General features: G+C 40.4%; 3 protein-coding genes across 3 annotated transcripts; 2 read left to right on the top strand and 1 right to left on the bottom strand.

Moving 5' to 3' along the window:
* Positions 1 to 89: 89 nt before the first annotated feature.
* Positions 90 to 4,812, top strand: LOC135495993 (type 1 phosphatidylinositol 4,5-bisphosphate 4-phosphatase-like). The gene is made up of 8 exons (XM_064785069.1): positions 90 to 204; positions 694 to 869; positions 1,000 to 1,106; positions 1,554 to 1,650; positions 1,855 to 1,904; positions 2,246 to 2,336; positions 2,475 to 2,529; positions 2,767 to 4,812. Exons 1-8 carry the CDS (start codon positions 90 to 92, stop codon positions 2,850 to 2,852), a joined length of 777 nt encoding a protein of 258 aa, XP_064641139.1. The 3' UTR covers positions 2,853 to 4,812.
* A 593-nt stretch (positions 4,813 to 5,405) lies between these two features.
* Positions 5,406 to 10,435, bottom strand: LOC135495735 (HEAT repeat-containing protein 3-like). Its single transcript, XM_064784614.1, has 13 exons — positions 10,167 to 10,435; positions 9,815 to 9,984; positions 9,465 to 9,641; positions 9,198 to 9,307; positions 8,822 to 8,971; positions 8,552 to 8,697; positions 8,177 to 8,233; positions 7,812 to 7,908; positions 7,560 to 7,660; positions 6,991 to 7,359; positions 6,542 to 6,691; positions 6,275 to 6,448; positions 5,406 to 6,113 (listed from the first exon to the last, which is right to left on the bottom strand). Exons 1-13 carry the CDS (start codon positions 10,308 to 10,310, stop codon positions 6,018 to 6,020), a joined length of 1,941 nt encoding a protein of 646 aa, XP_064640684.1. The 5' UTR covers positions 10,311 to 10,435; the 3' UTR covers positions 5,406 to 6,017.
* A 103-nt stretch (positions 10,436 to 10,538) lies between these two features.
* Positions 10,539 to 14,303, top strand: LOC135495922 (ferredoxin-fold anticodon-binding domain-containing protein 1 homolog). Its single transcript, XM_064784946.1, has 6 exons — positions 10,539 to 10,607; positions 11,019 to 11,211; positions 11,466 to 11,625; positions 11,901 to 12,104; positions 12,349 to 12,522; positions 12,743 to 14,303. The coding sequence occupies exons 2-6, from the start codon at positions 11,031 to 11,033 to the stop codon at positions 14,289 to 14,291; spliced, it is 2,268 nt and encodes a 755-aa protein (XP_064641016.1). The 5' UTR covers positions 10,539 to 10,607; positions 11,019 to 11,030; the 3' UTR covers positions 14,292 to 14,303.
* The last annotated feature ends 24 nt before the right edge of the window (positions 14,304 to 14,327 follow it).

Here is a 14,327-nt window from a genome sequence, read left to right as displayed (position 1 = left end):
AGGAAATAGTTTTGCGCCAATGGCGGATATCAAGGTTCGCAGAGTTGATTTTCGAAATCTGGAGAGTAATCACATGATCAGTTATCAACATGGCGGACGTCGACAAGGATGAAAGGTCTCCTTTACTCCTTCATCAGGAGCCCACTGCTCCGGCTTCTACCCCTCCACCGGAGTATGCTCCTTATCCATCAGAAAGTGCACCAGGTAATCTACATTTTGTTACCACTTTGAAGAAACTAGTCCCAAAAATAAGGATATGGCAGCTGTTTTTATGTCTAATCTAATTATTTCCTCGTTATTTCTAAGAAAAGAAAAAAACAAAAGTTGACTTTTACACTGAACTAATGATCTAATGGAATTTTTCCCGAATTGGGCAGATGGGGTGATAAATAGGAATGACATACCGGTAGAACTTGTAATGTCAGTGACAGTGGGACAGTTGTTACTGGATGCAACTTGTGACTGTGTCGAGGATGAATCATTGAATGACTGACAGATGGACAGTATACTGAACTCGAAGTCAAAGACAACAATTTCGACAACATTTGTTTGACAACAGTCATGCGTTTCAACTTGAACAGAGGGTCAAAGTGGCTTATGGCTGGTTCCGAGAACTGCCTGATCCAACACAGTTGCAACAAGCATCATTAATGTTTGGACCAATTTCATCATCAGAGATCGTCTTGTTTTCAGGCGGTCACACAGTAGTAACTGTACCACCCATTGGGCCAGATGAATTGCCTCCACCATACACGCCGACTCCACATGGCATCCATACCATTACGTGCAAGGTGTGCCAAGGACCAATAAGTGTTGCAGGAAAACTGAATCAACATGTTGTCAAGTGTGGCATATGTAATGAGGCAATGGTAAGTTTGTTGAAGATCAGTTTATCTGCCAGGATTTACATTAAATGCTATCAATTCTCAAAAACTGTAAATCTGAAAAAAAACTTTTTCTTGAAGAAGTTACAAAATAACCCCCCTCGAAATTTTTCAGCCTATTAAAGCTGCCCCTCCAGGGAAGAAATATGTGCGATGTCCATGCAACTGTTTGCTGATTTGTAAAGCAACATCACAGAGGATAGCTTGTCCAAGACCAAACTGGTAAGACCACCTGAAATCAATATATCATCATGAGGAAATGATTCAGTCATTTCCATTCATTCATCGGTGTTAATCTGTTGGTAGTTTTGCTAAGTGGCTGATAAGATTGGCCTGTAAAAAAACATTGATTAAAAAATAGCACATTTATATGTGGGCAGATTGAAAGTAAATATCAGATCTATTTCCCCCTGTCCTACCACCTTTAGTATGCCTTCTGACTCTGATTCATTTTGCACAAACTTTGTCACATGAGATTACGGGTTTCTCCAAATCTGTGTCAGTTGACTTATTTAGGTCAGTGATCTTGATGTATATTGACAGAATGGTCTGATAATTCAGTGAGTTATTCAATGAATCAATGAATCAGCAGTGAAGATACTAGTCTGTAAACAATGTGTTGTATTCGTGTTTGTAAAACAGTACTAACATTTTAATTAATCTCCACAGCAAGCGGATAATCAACCTTGGTCCCATTCCAACAGTTACTGTTAGAGAGTCTGGAACAAGGAGGGTACTCTGCGGACATTGTGAGGAACAATTTTTGGTGAGTTCAACGTCGGTATTTTCAAAACAGTATTCATATCTCAGTTCTACAACATGGCACTGATTCTAACTACATGTACTTTGATAAAATTTGATATTGTGAGTAAATGAATATATCAAGCAGCAAACTCTACAATAGATGTAGCATCCCTGTATGAGGAGGTTTAACTTGACTGATTTCTATTTGTCATGTTCTTTCCTTCAGTTCAATGTCAATCGTCGAGCCTTGGCTAGATGCCCACATTGCCGAAGAGTGTAAGTGCTTTGGATATTTTGGAGTTCATTTGTAATCTCTGTTTATAGTTAATTTAATGTGTTGAAATTGCAGAATATGTGGCATTCTTTGGAGAAATTTTTGCTAAACTGTTGTCAACAGATCAGCATTATATATGAGAGTTGAGTTTATTTCAGACAACCCAAATTGTGCACCTATTTACCATAAATGAAGACCAAGATCATTTTAAGCATTTTCATCAAGGATAAATAAAGACTAGTGTATAGTCTACACCAGTCTCAACACCGTGATTGAACTGATGAAGTCTGCAAAAACTTGACTCACAGAGTTTATTCATGACCATGACATATATTTTTTCCAGTTCGTCAGTTGGTGCTGGCTATGCCAGGACACGAGCTATTATATTTGGAATTGCTGGCCTTGTGTTCCTGTTGGCTGGTATTGGAGTCACGGTAAGTTCGTTACTCATATTTGTAATCAGTTCCAATGCATGCTCTACTCTTAAACTCAGGAATTTAGCTCAAGCATTCTTGTCACCACTTTTTTTTTCCGAGCCAAATTGATTTAGGAACTTTCTGTTTCCCTTGCAGATTGCCACGTATGAGATAGCCTCTTACTCGGGTGGTATTTATGTTGTGTGGATCGGTAAGTTGAGAGACCTGATTTAGTGCTCACGTTGGGAAAGATCTTGTCCACTTCAAAAAAATCTTGAAATTAATCATCCTGAAATCGGTGTATCTTATAGTGTGGAGTGGGTGGCGTACTGCCATACTGGTTAAGGTTAGATTTTGACCCAACTAAGATATTGTTATGTTAAGTTTCTGTTTATTTCTTAGTAATTATTCATATAAATAGAAAACAAATCATTTTGTCTATTTTCAGGTGCGTTTGTGAGCGGATTTCTCCTTCTTATCCGATCATTGTATTATTGCTGTATGAAAGTCAGTTCGGTTAACGGACCCGCGTAAGAACTGAAGAAAGTACCAAATTGACAACGAACAAACCAGCCGTAGAGAGCAACATTGTTGATGGACTCGAACACCCTGAGAATCAGTTCCCCAACTGACTGAGAATATTATCTTAATTTTATGTATTCATAGCAGGCCTTCTAACTTACTGAGCGACTTGCCCTGGAGCGTGTCTGGGAAAATGACTGACCAGCTGGGCAAGTTAGTTGGAAGGCCTGCCTGATGCTTTGAGAGTTTGTGCTAAGCTTTGGAACTTGAAGGCAAGGCAGTGCCAAAATAGGCCTTTCAGTTACATGGCCACTTTAAATACACCTGGGACTTTTTTTGCCTTTTGTGGGAACTCGTAGGGGGTCAATTACTCCTAAAACAGAGACTTTTTTCTGTGATTTGTATGGAGTTAACTGTAGTTTAATGTACATATTTCACATATCGCTTGAATTTCCTGCAAGATCTGCTTGAAAGCGGAAGGTGACGATGTTTCATTTGATAAAATTCGGTCAAAAAATTATATCTGATTAATATCAGTCATTAATATCTTTTGCTATTCAATAAGCATTCCATATGTCAGATTATTTTTGATGAATTTTGGCTTCCTGCCTGCCTTCGCGGATGACAGCATGGCCAATTGTCCCTTGAATTTTTGTTTCTGGTGCTTCAGTTTTGTCTTTGTGACCTCTACATGTAATGATCTGTTGAACGATCGCATAACAGGTGATATTGTGCTATCATTTATTCTAAAATGACACTTTCTTGGGTTGCACCGTACATGTGTGTGTGATTTTGAGAAACGGGCAAAAAGTTGGAAGAGAACTTGAACATGATCATATAAACTTTCTAAAGAATTTCGGATGGAAAAAAAGTAGTTTCAGCAAGGTCACATTATTCGTCTTGAAAATTATAACTCGCCATAATGACTTTGATGATGCTGATGATTTTGTTACCTGTATTCCATGTTTCACTTGATGTCCTGCATTTGAAATCGTCAACTTAGTCCTATTGTCCTATTTACTTATTGTATATATCCGTAGACGTAGCACAAATTTCTGTGATGTATCATTGTAGCGTTTTGATGTCCACTTTTATCTGGATGCTGATCGCTACATTCATTTGTACATAGTCACTTGGAATTCATGAAATTATGTTTATGATTTTGACATTTTGTTGTTTACGGTGTAAGGATTTCACTGAGTGTTATCTTGAATGCATCTTGCTTTGCATGCCATACATGTAGTATTGTACATGTATGATGTGATGCAGTTAGCTTCAGGCCAGGAGCAAAGCAAATCAGTGTGATGCCAGAGAGTCAATTTACTGTAAGAATGGGTACATGTAGTTGAGAAGGGCCCAGTAAAAAACATGTGAAATACTGATTATAAGTTATGTGCAATAAATAATGGTCAGAGATGAAAAGATATGCATTAGCTTGTTTTGGCAGGATTACGTTGCTGGATTATTCCAAAAATCAGTGTGGCGCTTGTACTCTTAAATATATTTGTAAATTCCTTTATATAACCACTGTATGTCAATAACCAGAAATACATGTGCATCTGCAGTGTATCAAAGACAGATGGTCACTTTTGCATGTCATGATTCTTGTGTGAACAGACAAATAGGTGATTGAAAATGCCGGCTCCATATGTGTTGATGGGTCACTTTTCACGAATGAGACAATGAGACATTCGTTGTGATGTGAACCAACAAAGTGAGCCATGATTAGGGCAGGTGATAAGATTACTTTTACTTTATTTGACCTGCCTCCGAAACAAGGGATTTAAGCGACTTGCATTGTTGATAATCGCAGGTTTGCGCCACTTCAGGTCTCACTGTGGTGAATGGACAGTTGGAAAGTATTTTATCACATGTCTCTCTTGTATATTACAAATTGTATTCTATTTCTATTTACATGTACGTTAGAGGATGAATTTATAAAGTCAATACTATTTCATCAGTGTGAATCCAACTCGACGTTTTCTTCATTCATTTGTCAGACCAAGTTTTCCCAGTTTCACCGCTGGATGTCTTTGGATTCAAATACAGCCACAAACGGGTCAACTTCTTCTGCACATAAGGTTATTCTCCAGGGAGTATTTATCCTCAAAGGTGTGAGGAACCTTTTATGTGCCACTGTGGTTGAGTACCAATTGGGTTTAATGGCCCAGTGACTCGGACTTCAGGCAGAGGTAGACTCCACACAAGCTGCTCCCATTTCAAACTTGTGGTCTTTTCCTTGACCTACATGCAGCATAGACGCCAAGTACAAGGTACCTTGGTTTTACGTCTCATTCAAAGGTATTTTAGTTCCTGGATAGCCACCACACCAGTTCAAACTTCGTCCTACATGTATGCTTAGTGATTTGAGTGCTTTAAAGCACTATCTTTGCCAGAGTAGATGGTAATCTGCTGACCAGATTAACAGAAGAATGAACATGGGATAGCCACTTGGCCTTTCCACACGAGAGATACAAGTTCCTTGCTACCCGAGGTGTTCATTTAGTGTGGCCAAAAGCTTGAGGTTAAATATTTGCTAGAAACAAGACCATTTACAAGTCGGTGTATGATGAATACAAATTTTATTTCAATGACAATGATATTTACAATAATGACTTCAATATAAGTGAAAGACCACTGTCCTATTTCAGATTTCAACAGAACTAAACAACTGTAGCATTTTGACAGGAAAGAATGATTAACAAAAATCCGAAGAAATAAAAAGGTCCAGAAGGAGGTTGTAACAGAGGTTGTAATGATGTCAGCTTTGGGTGAAGCCTTGTTATTACAATTACTATTATCATAACTGTAAAATTTGCTATGATGATTTAACAGTTTTGAATTTTCATCAAACAACAGGCCTTTTAACAAAATTCAAATTATGGTATATGCTAGTCTTTTGACTATAACATGGTCTTTCATCTAGAACAACATGCATCTAACAAAAATCTGAAATACATGCCAGTTCTTTAACAACATCATAGTCTGGACAGATGTTCATATCATGATTCCATCCCACAGAACAATGGAAGCCACCGGAGAAATAACACCAAGGAACCAAGTGTCAGCAATTCATCACAGTTCATTCAACAGTTCAGAAAGACAAAGCTTCGTTTCGTTTTCAAATTAAAATGTCTATGGCAGGATAAAAACACTCCTCGGAACATCTCCATCCTCTCAGCCGTTTTTATACTTGATGAATCGTATGAGATTCGTCCTAGCTGTCGTGACGATCGGTAGATGTTCCCCAAGGAATCGCTTTTGTTGATGAATCTGAAAATTGAAGCAGCAAAGACTACTCAGGACAAGTTTTATGTTATCGATCCCCTGCACTGGATCAAAAGCATGGTCTAATGCTGCTTCTACTGAAGTGCAATTAGGGCCTCTTTAGTATTCTCCTAGATTAGCTGTGCCTGATTTCCTCATGTACTCACCTTTTGCTTCAGCAGCGGTGACAACTGTTTCAACTTTTGAACCAATCCTATCTCCATGACGACTGGGTTGAGGTGATCCTCCGAAAACACATCAAAGATGGAGTCAAGGGCTTCAGCAATCACCCACAACTCAGAATCTTTGGCACAGATTTCAAGCAGGAATACGCCAATATTCTGAAAAACAATAAAGCACAATATGAAGCATATTGAAAATAAACCATCAAGTCTGACGGCTACAGATGTTAGCCAGATGAAATCTTTACATACCTTTAGCAGCGAATGTGGCTGTTGCTGTAGAGCTAGCATACATCCAATCGTGGACACAATACGTATCGTGTTCGTTCGCACGTGTGGGTTGCCTGATTTGTCACCCATTTCACATATCATCTGCAGCGCATGTGGTGTCACATCTTTGAACTAAAATAGACAAAACAGAAGAATGTCAAATACAATTGTGGAATCCGTGAGTTTCATCATGAGCAGTCATTTCTCAGAAACGTACACATATATGTACCTTGAGGCAAACAATGACACAGTAGGCTTTAAAACTCTGAATAACAGCATGTCGAAACATTGATTTGAGCTACAATGTATATACATCGCTGACATCAGACATCATTTTGAACTTGAAGGAGGTTGGACATTTTCCACATTTTATGGCGCAGTTCAGTGACGCATAATCGCTTCATTCAACTGATTATGGAAACCATTCTTACCTCTGGTGACTTGAGTTCTCCTAACTTGACTATCACGGCCCGCATTGCACTCGTGACAGCTTCTAACAACTCCATGTCACTTTGAGCAGCACCCGTCCTCGCCAACTGTGTCAAGTCTAACCAGATCATATGCAAATGAGGCAGACCACCCAAGAAGTCCGCTTCCATTGCACTGACCATGTTGCTTAGACACAGCATTGCCCGGATTTGTAATTCCTTGAGTCTCTTCCCAACAGCCTTGGTCTTGCTGTGTTTATTCAAGGCATCTAGAAGACCTTGATCTGGAGAGTTGATCTTCTGAATCACTTTCTTTACGATGTCATTTGAGGCAAATAATGAATGGATTTCCTTTGGGATGCACAATGGAGACTGAAATAAGGACATGTGATGGTAATTTGGAGATGAGAGAGACATTAGTTCAGGTCGACTGTAGACTAAAGCTTTGGGTGGTTGAAGTCTGGTTTTTTTGGGTTACCCTGGAGACTCACCATACAGCCGAAAAGCAGACATATGTCACCTGACATGCACACTGCAAAAACCAACGAAGCATAGAAGAAGTTGAATCTCACCAGTATATCTGTCTGCATGTCTTCTTCCAGGTTCTCAGAGGCTATCACATCCATTCCATCATCACTGCTGTCAAGGTCCTCCCATTCGTCACCACCATCATCTACAAGATCAAATGTGAGTATTGCAATTAGTTCCCTGCCACAAAATCAGCAGCTTTTATCAGTGTCAACCCGCATAATTTCATCCCCTCAAAGAACAGATTATGGTCATTATCATTAGCACTATCAGTACTGTTATTGAATGATATTTACCATTAGCACAGCACAGATTGGAGAGGATCTCTATGACTAACTGCTGTGACTGGAGAATGTTACACAGGTGCTGTGTCTTCTGGTTAAATTCACCTATCTGAAAGAACAATATCATAGAATACATTGATAAAGTTCACTAACCCCCATTAAGTACACAATGGACCAAAAAAACTAAAATTTAGCAAAGTATTTGGACTGAGAAATCACCGAGTGCTGCAAATGAGAAGGACCCTTGGGGCACCAAAGTGGCAACAGATACCTTTGGCCCAAACAGACCTGATCATGATGACTATGATCACTACAATCATCACAACATAAGTTAACTTGTCACACAGCCCACAATTCCCAATGCCAATGTTACTCACTGAAACTTCTGGGATATGATTGCTGGAGTCTCCGTCTGCGGCAGAAGTACCATTTGTCTGGAACATAAAGTAAGATACGGCACTCGATACTTCGCAAAGACATCCACATATCTGCTACCTGAAGCCCTGGAAGCACTGCTGTTGAGGACTAACATTACAATCATTAAAACATGTCTGGGATATTACAAAGTTCTGTTTCTGTACTGTTGAGCCGTGGATTAGAACGTGAAATGAAACCCTTTAGGCACTGCAGAGCAGATGAGGACACATACTTTAAGGCTCTTGCATTTGATGTTCATTGGGTCATCATGCAATTATCTCCAGGTTAGCTGCCCACCTATTATTTGCTCGCTAGAATGCATCCTATAATCCTACCTTGATCTCTTGCATATAAACACCGAGTTCATTCAAAGTTTTCTCCGTATCAAATTCAATCGTCTGCACCAGTACATCCATTACAGTGGTCAGTGTGTTACCATTCATCAGGCCGAGGTTGCCATTACTGATGTTGAACAGGACTCCTGAAAGAAGGCTAGATCCATTCAGTTCATGCAATGATCCTTCTGAGAGTCAAGCCCATACCCCATTGATGAGAAGCTTGTCGCTGTAATTCTTCATTCAGGTCTGAATCTCCTTTCAACTTACCAATTGCCAGAGTTTTTAGCAGGACGTGTTGACCCGAGTCAGTTTCTTCCGTTCCTTGAATCAGCTTGATAAATGTTGTGACTGATTCATGACTGTTCAAAGCAGAAGAAGCCTCAGTGTTGCTATCAGTAACTGTATGCAAGCACTGTGCTGGAAAATAAACAACATTATATTTAGGAGTCTTTCCCAATCCCATATCTGTCATGAAAGTTATGACTGTTTTTTACACAGAGCCGTAGAGTCATGGCCTAGTAAGAGAAGATATGACGTTCAAACCTTGCAGAAACTATTATGTTCTCCTCTACCAAGAAGTACATTTCACCTAAATTATTGTGGGACATCCTGTAGTATTAGGACAAATCAATTTGACACTCACCTACAGCTACTGCTAGATCATAACCATAAACATCTGACTGTAGGCATGGCAACAGTATCTGTAAAATATCTTCTCGGTTGAATGTGTTGACAGCCACCTCACTGCTCTCACTGAAACAAAGGCCAAAGACCCAGTAAAGATATCTTATCATCCAAAACAAAGAGAAAGAGGTTCACCTTTAGAAAAGGTTTCGGTAGTCCCGGTCAACAATAGAAGTCATTTAAGACAACTTTTGACTCATCTTTTTTCTCTGCAATCTGAACCTACCATAGATTCCACAACAGGTGTACCGCATGCAGGAATATTTCAGCTTCTTGGTCATTTTTGGCCGACTGAGGTTTCCATTGTGTGCCATACTGTTTGAGAAGAGCAACCAGGGGAGTCATGATGTCCAATTCCATCATCCTGTCACTGACTTCATGTCCTCCCTCCACTGTCATATTCCTGAAAATGGATGCGAGAAAGTTCACCGACTATATCACCATGACCATGTAGACACTATCACAACCAAAATGAAGGGTTAAATCTGGGTTTAATCTTTTGATCCATCTGAATCAGCAATGCAATAAAGTCAACATTTCTAGTCTTATCCTTTCTGTCATCTATCATCCATTTACCTTAAGGCCCCCACAGCCACATGTCTCACATTACGACATGCATCAAGTACAAGTGGTCCAATGATTCGCAGATGGTCTTTGAGAAGGGCCTTTATGACACCTGGCTGGCCTACAACTGCCGCTATGGTCACCAAGGCACACTCTCTGTCTTCTGCTGCTGCACTCTGAAGCTAGAAACATGATCAAGATGAATAACATTTGGAATGAAACGAAAGATTTTGAAAACGATGAGCTTGGTCCCACCACCACCAGAGACAACGTCACAACCAGGACAAAACTGACATTCAGCAGGAAACACATTAACTAAAGGTCTGTTCACTTCTTGACCGCTAGGTCAGTGACCAATGCCCACCTTTTCAGCCAACGCTGCTACCGGAATGGGCTCATTTTCTCCAGCTACCTCTTCTTCTTCAGCTTCTTCAGCTTCCTTTTGGCTGGGAATGCCGGTGGGATTGGGACCCCTTTTCTTGTGTTTTTTAGAACGGGTTTTGCCCATGTTTGGTTTTATTGAATTCTCCACTTAGGTGCTATCTTTCCACACTGTTGTATTGATGTAGAATGTTGCACAAATCGAGAAAATTGGGGAAATCGTTGGTAAAATTAGCACATGTTCCGCCTAGAACGGAAATGATGGCCCTGGTTCCCCAATTTCGCCCCCATACATTTTGTAGTGCTTTTACATACAAATAAGATTCAGATGACGAGGTTTTAGTTCACAACCTCACGTCGATGGCAGCACTGCATTGACATGAAATCATCAATTTCTCTGAAATAAAGTCCATATCATGATTTGGTATGTTTCAGTAATTACTTTCACAAGATTCTGAATAACTAATTTGATGTTGGTTAGTTGTCAACACGCACAGACCGGCTGTATTTCTGTTCCACGTGCAGTTTTACACCACATTTTTTTACACAGGGACAGGGTGTTCCATAAAAAGTTGTCTAGAGACAAAGTCACAACCAGCCAAAAATGAGTTATCGCATATCTAAGCAGAGACAATGTCTCAGCTCTCCCTGTATGATGTGAGGATGTGCAGGTCCGAGGAGAAGAGTTCACTTACGCTAACACAGACTGAGTCAACTCGGATAAAATCAAAATAGCCGTCTGTAGCTATCGAGAGAGAGGAGAAAACACAAGGGATGCAAAGCTTATTTCACCTTAAAAACCAAGCTTAAGAAACCTTATTTTCCAATATTTTAGATTCCATTTGAAATGGATCCTCCACCTTGTGGACGAGTTCTTCTGACTGGAGAAGGAGACTTCTCATTCGCATTTGCCTACGCCCTCCAAGCAGACGACCCAACCAGAATCATTGCCACTTGTTATGATGATGAAGAGGCCATTACCAAACACAAGGGAGCGGAGAAAAACATTGAGCTGCTGAAAGATCTAGGTAAATGATCATCAACACACCTGCCATTCAGTTTGAACTCGGATCATGATTCACACCAAGTGGCCTGAGCTGCCCTACAGATGGTCTGCTATATCGGAATAACTTGGTCTGATATTGCATCTTTGTGGGGGTAAACGCATTTGAAGATCGATCCTCTTTTAAAATTTGTAGAAAGAGAAGTTCTAATCTGAGTAGGATACTTGATGTGAAAAATGAGATAGATACTGATGTCATTATGAACTTGTTTGTTTCAGGTGCCACTGTGCTGCTGGGTGTCGATGCAACCAGACTCCATGAGAAGCAGATCCTACAACCAGATCAGCTCTTCTCTTGTATCATTTTTAACTTCCCCCACATTGGAGGCAAATCAAACATCAAGAAGAATAGGGCTCTGCTGAAGGATTTCTTCATGAGGTAAGACGCATGTTTTTAGTTGCAATATCATCCAAGGGGGTGAGAGGTGAGTTAGACAACGACCTGCCTACAGTCTCACACCAACAGTCGGGATCAAACCAAGGGCCTCTTGATTGCTAGTCCAGTGTCGAGCTCCAAGTGCAGAGGTAATGCTGAAGATAGGAAGAATTATCAAGCCTTCCCAGAAAACACATGTACACATGTAGAAATGTTAATAGATTTTTCAATAAAATGTGGTTAGGTCGATCTTAGGACATGTTTTTGTTGACTTCTAGTGCTACTCGGGTTCTCAAAGAAGATGGTCAAGTTTGTGTGTCCTTGTGCAGAGGTCAAGGAGGGACGCCATCTGACCAGCCACGCAGGGAATGGCCGAATACCTGGCAAATTGTTTCCATGGCAACATATGGAGGCCTGATCCTGAAGGAGGTGAAACCATTTCGGGTGGAGGACTACCCACAGTATGCTTCTACAGGCTTCAGGTTAGAGTTCTTTCTTACTTCTCAATTCATTTGTTGTGCATGTCATTATGGCGTTTATATCAATAGAAGATAATGGCTTGGGCTGATCTTGGTTCAAAACTTGTACATACATGTGCAAACGGCATCGTTCTATCATTTGTCGTTGGTCATCAACTGTGACTCATTTCACTATAGAAAGATTTGATTGCCCATACAAATACATTTACGAAGGTTGTCTTTAAAATATCGAACTTCCTTCTTACAGAAGCCGTGATCAGTGGTTTAACACTAATGATGCTCTCACGCATGTCTTCGTCAAATCGTTGCCCAACCAAAGAAGCCAGATTAGAAGTACAGTAGCTTCGCTCGGGAAAAGAAAGTATCGCTGTCAACTCTTTGTAGCCCGGAAACTTGATATGTTGGCAGGACTGTCACACAGGTAGGATTCAAAAACATTTAGATCTCTTGCAGACCTCAATCTTTTGTTTTGACAGAATGTTCGGTAAAGTGGTTATCAAACCCATCATTCTCTAATAAAGTGTTCGACACCATATTTATCAGTTACTATAATGACCCATGATTATGAGCTCAGTGCTCTAACCACTCTCCCACTGATCTCCGCATTCCTAGGTCACTGATCCAGCTTCATTACTTTTCAGGAGTGTGTTATGCTTGGACAAGAAGCACCCCACTGCGGCAACTCTGGAGACCGTCCTTAGAAAGGCTTGTGACGTCTTTACTTCGGTTAAAATGTGTCTACCTCTCGAAGTGCCAAATTTGCTTGATACAGACAGCCCTCACCTATGCAGTGACATCAACAAATACTATGTAGTTTATGAGGAAAACTTTTCAGATGTAACTGATAGTGACGGAAAACCTTGTCAAGATACAGACAGAACTAATAGTGTGGCTTCCTGTTGTGTAAAAGACTCCAAAGATTGTAATCCTGGTGACACAGGATTAAAGAGACATGTATCTGAAGACAAATTATCAGAGGACGAGAACTGTCCGAAGGTGGTGAAATGGACCGATTGTGGAAAATTAGACTTTCCAGATTGTATTTCAAAACAATTAAAGGCTTTAGGTGTCCGTGACGTACAACCCAGTCAGGTCAAATTGATACAGTCATCTCTACTTGAGTACTTCATGTCAGTGTATTCACAGGGGTCTGAGATCTGTGATGGCCAAGCAAGTGTTTTCACTGGGGTTGTGTTCGAACGTTGCCCAGTCTTTGAAAACAGGTACCCTGCTCGGCGTGAATTGATGATTGTTAAAAAGAATGAAAATGAAACAAGTTTTGTTGAATTTTCTGCCAATGTTCTGAAGTGTGTTCCTGATTTCGTAAAAAATGGAGTAAGAATTGTACGCCATAATGAAGCAGAGTTTGACCATATCGTCTGCTCTGAAGGGTTTGTTTTCCAGTCATGTCAGTGTGAGGCGAGGATTGTGATTGGTGTTGATTATAATGCTGATCTGACCGACTTGAAGGCATACGAGCCATGTTCATCCAAGGATGTCAAGATCATGGATGAGAAGTCTAAATTCAGTCCTGTTGGACATATTGGACTTTTCACGCCGACGATTGTTGTCGACAGTAGCAAGGATAGCTCCTCGTATTCATACTTGGTGTTCGATTTGGATAAACTAACAAAGGAAATGTGTGGTGTTGGTGAGCTGCGTTTGTTATGGTCGGAGGATCAACGGATCTTAGCTTCAAATGCTGAGGCAAACTTGAGCATTTTTCAAACAGATGACAATGGGGATCAGCATACATGTATGAATGCGGGCCAAATCGAAGCTGTCATCACTAAAAAGGTTGGACTGAAATGTAATTCCATTGATAAAACAACTTGGAAGGATTGCTCTCTACCTGAAGTGCAGGATTATGAGTATGACCGGTCTCTACAAAAGGCTGTGCCATTGAGTCTGTATCCAATCAAACATCGTCATGATGTGACGTTCTGGGAAAATCGTCAGGACGATTTTGATGAGCAGCTGTTCTTTGATAGCGTTAGAAATGTAGCAGACGACAATGTGAAATCTGTGACTCTTGTGAATGAGTTCGATCACAGCCAATATGGACACAGTCGCTGTTATCGGCAGATATACCAGTCATGCGATCGAGCGCTGCCATACCATATGTCACATGACTTGCAGAATTCGATCCGTTTGACTGTTGAAGCAGAACAAGGTGTGACACTCAGATAGCACGGTGCAACTAGTATTGTAGCAAGTACATGTACA

Source organism: Lineus longissimus, chromosome 11 (assembly GCF_910592395.1).
Source record: "Lineus longissimus chromosome 11, tnLinLong1.2, whole genome shotgun sequence".
NCBI lineage: Eukaryota > Metazoa > Nemertea > Pilidiophora > Heteronemertea > Lineidae > Lineus > Lineus longissimus.
This window is presented reverse-complemented; position numbering and strand designations above follow the sequence as displayed.

Excerpts from the sequence above, each read along its gene's own strand:
- LOC135495993 (XM_064785069.1), top strand. The coding sequence starts at position 90 with ATGGCGGACGTCGACAAGGATGAAAGGTCTCCTTTACTCCTTCATCAG. Across the intron at positions 870-999 it reads GCATATGTAATGAGGCAATG|CCTATTAAAGCTGCCCCTCC; the intron begins GTAAGTTTGTTG and ends GAAATTTTTCAG. Across the intron at positions 2,530-2,766 it reads TATTTATGTTGTGTGGATCG|GTGCGTTTGTGAGCGGATTT; the intron begins GTAAGTTGAGAG and ends GTCTATTTTCAG.
- LOC135495735 (XM_064784614.1), bottom strand. The coding sequence starts at position 10,310 with ATGGGCAAAACCCGTTCTAAAAAACACAAGAAAAGGGGTCCCAATCCC. Across the intron at positions 6,692-6,990 it reads GAGAACTCAAGTCACCAGAG|TTCAAAGATGTGACACCACA; the intron begins GTAAGAATGGTT and ends TGTCTATTTTAG. Across the intron at positions 6,114-6,274 it reads CACCGCTGCTGAAGCAAAAG|ATTCATCAACAAAAGCGATT; the intron begins GTGAGTACATGA and ends TTCAATTTTCAG.
- LOC135495922 (XM_064784946.1), top strand. The coding sequence starts at position 11,031 with ATGGATCCTCCACCTTGTGGACGAGTTCTTCTGACTGGAGAAGGAGAC. Across the intron at positions 12,105-12,348 it reads TATGCTTCTACAGGCTTCAG|AAGCCGTGATCAGTGGTTTA; the intron begins GTTAGAGTTCTT and ends TCCTTCTTACAG. Across the intron at positions 12,523-12,742 it reads TTGGCAGGACTGTCACACAG|GAGTGTGTTATGCTTGGACA; the intron begins GTAGGATTCAAA and ends ATTACTTTTCAG.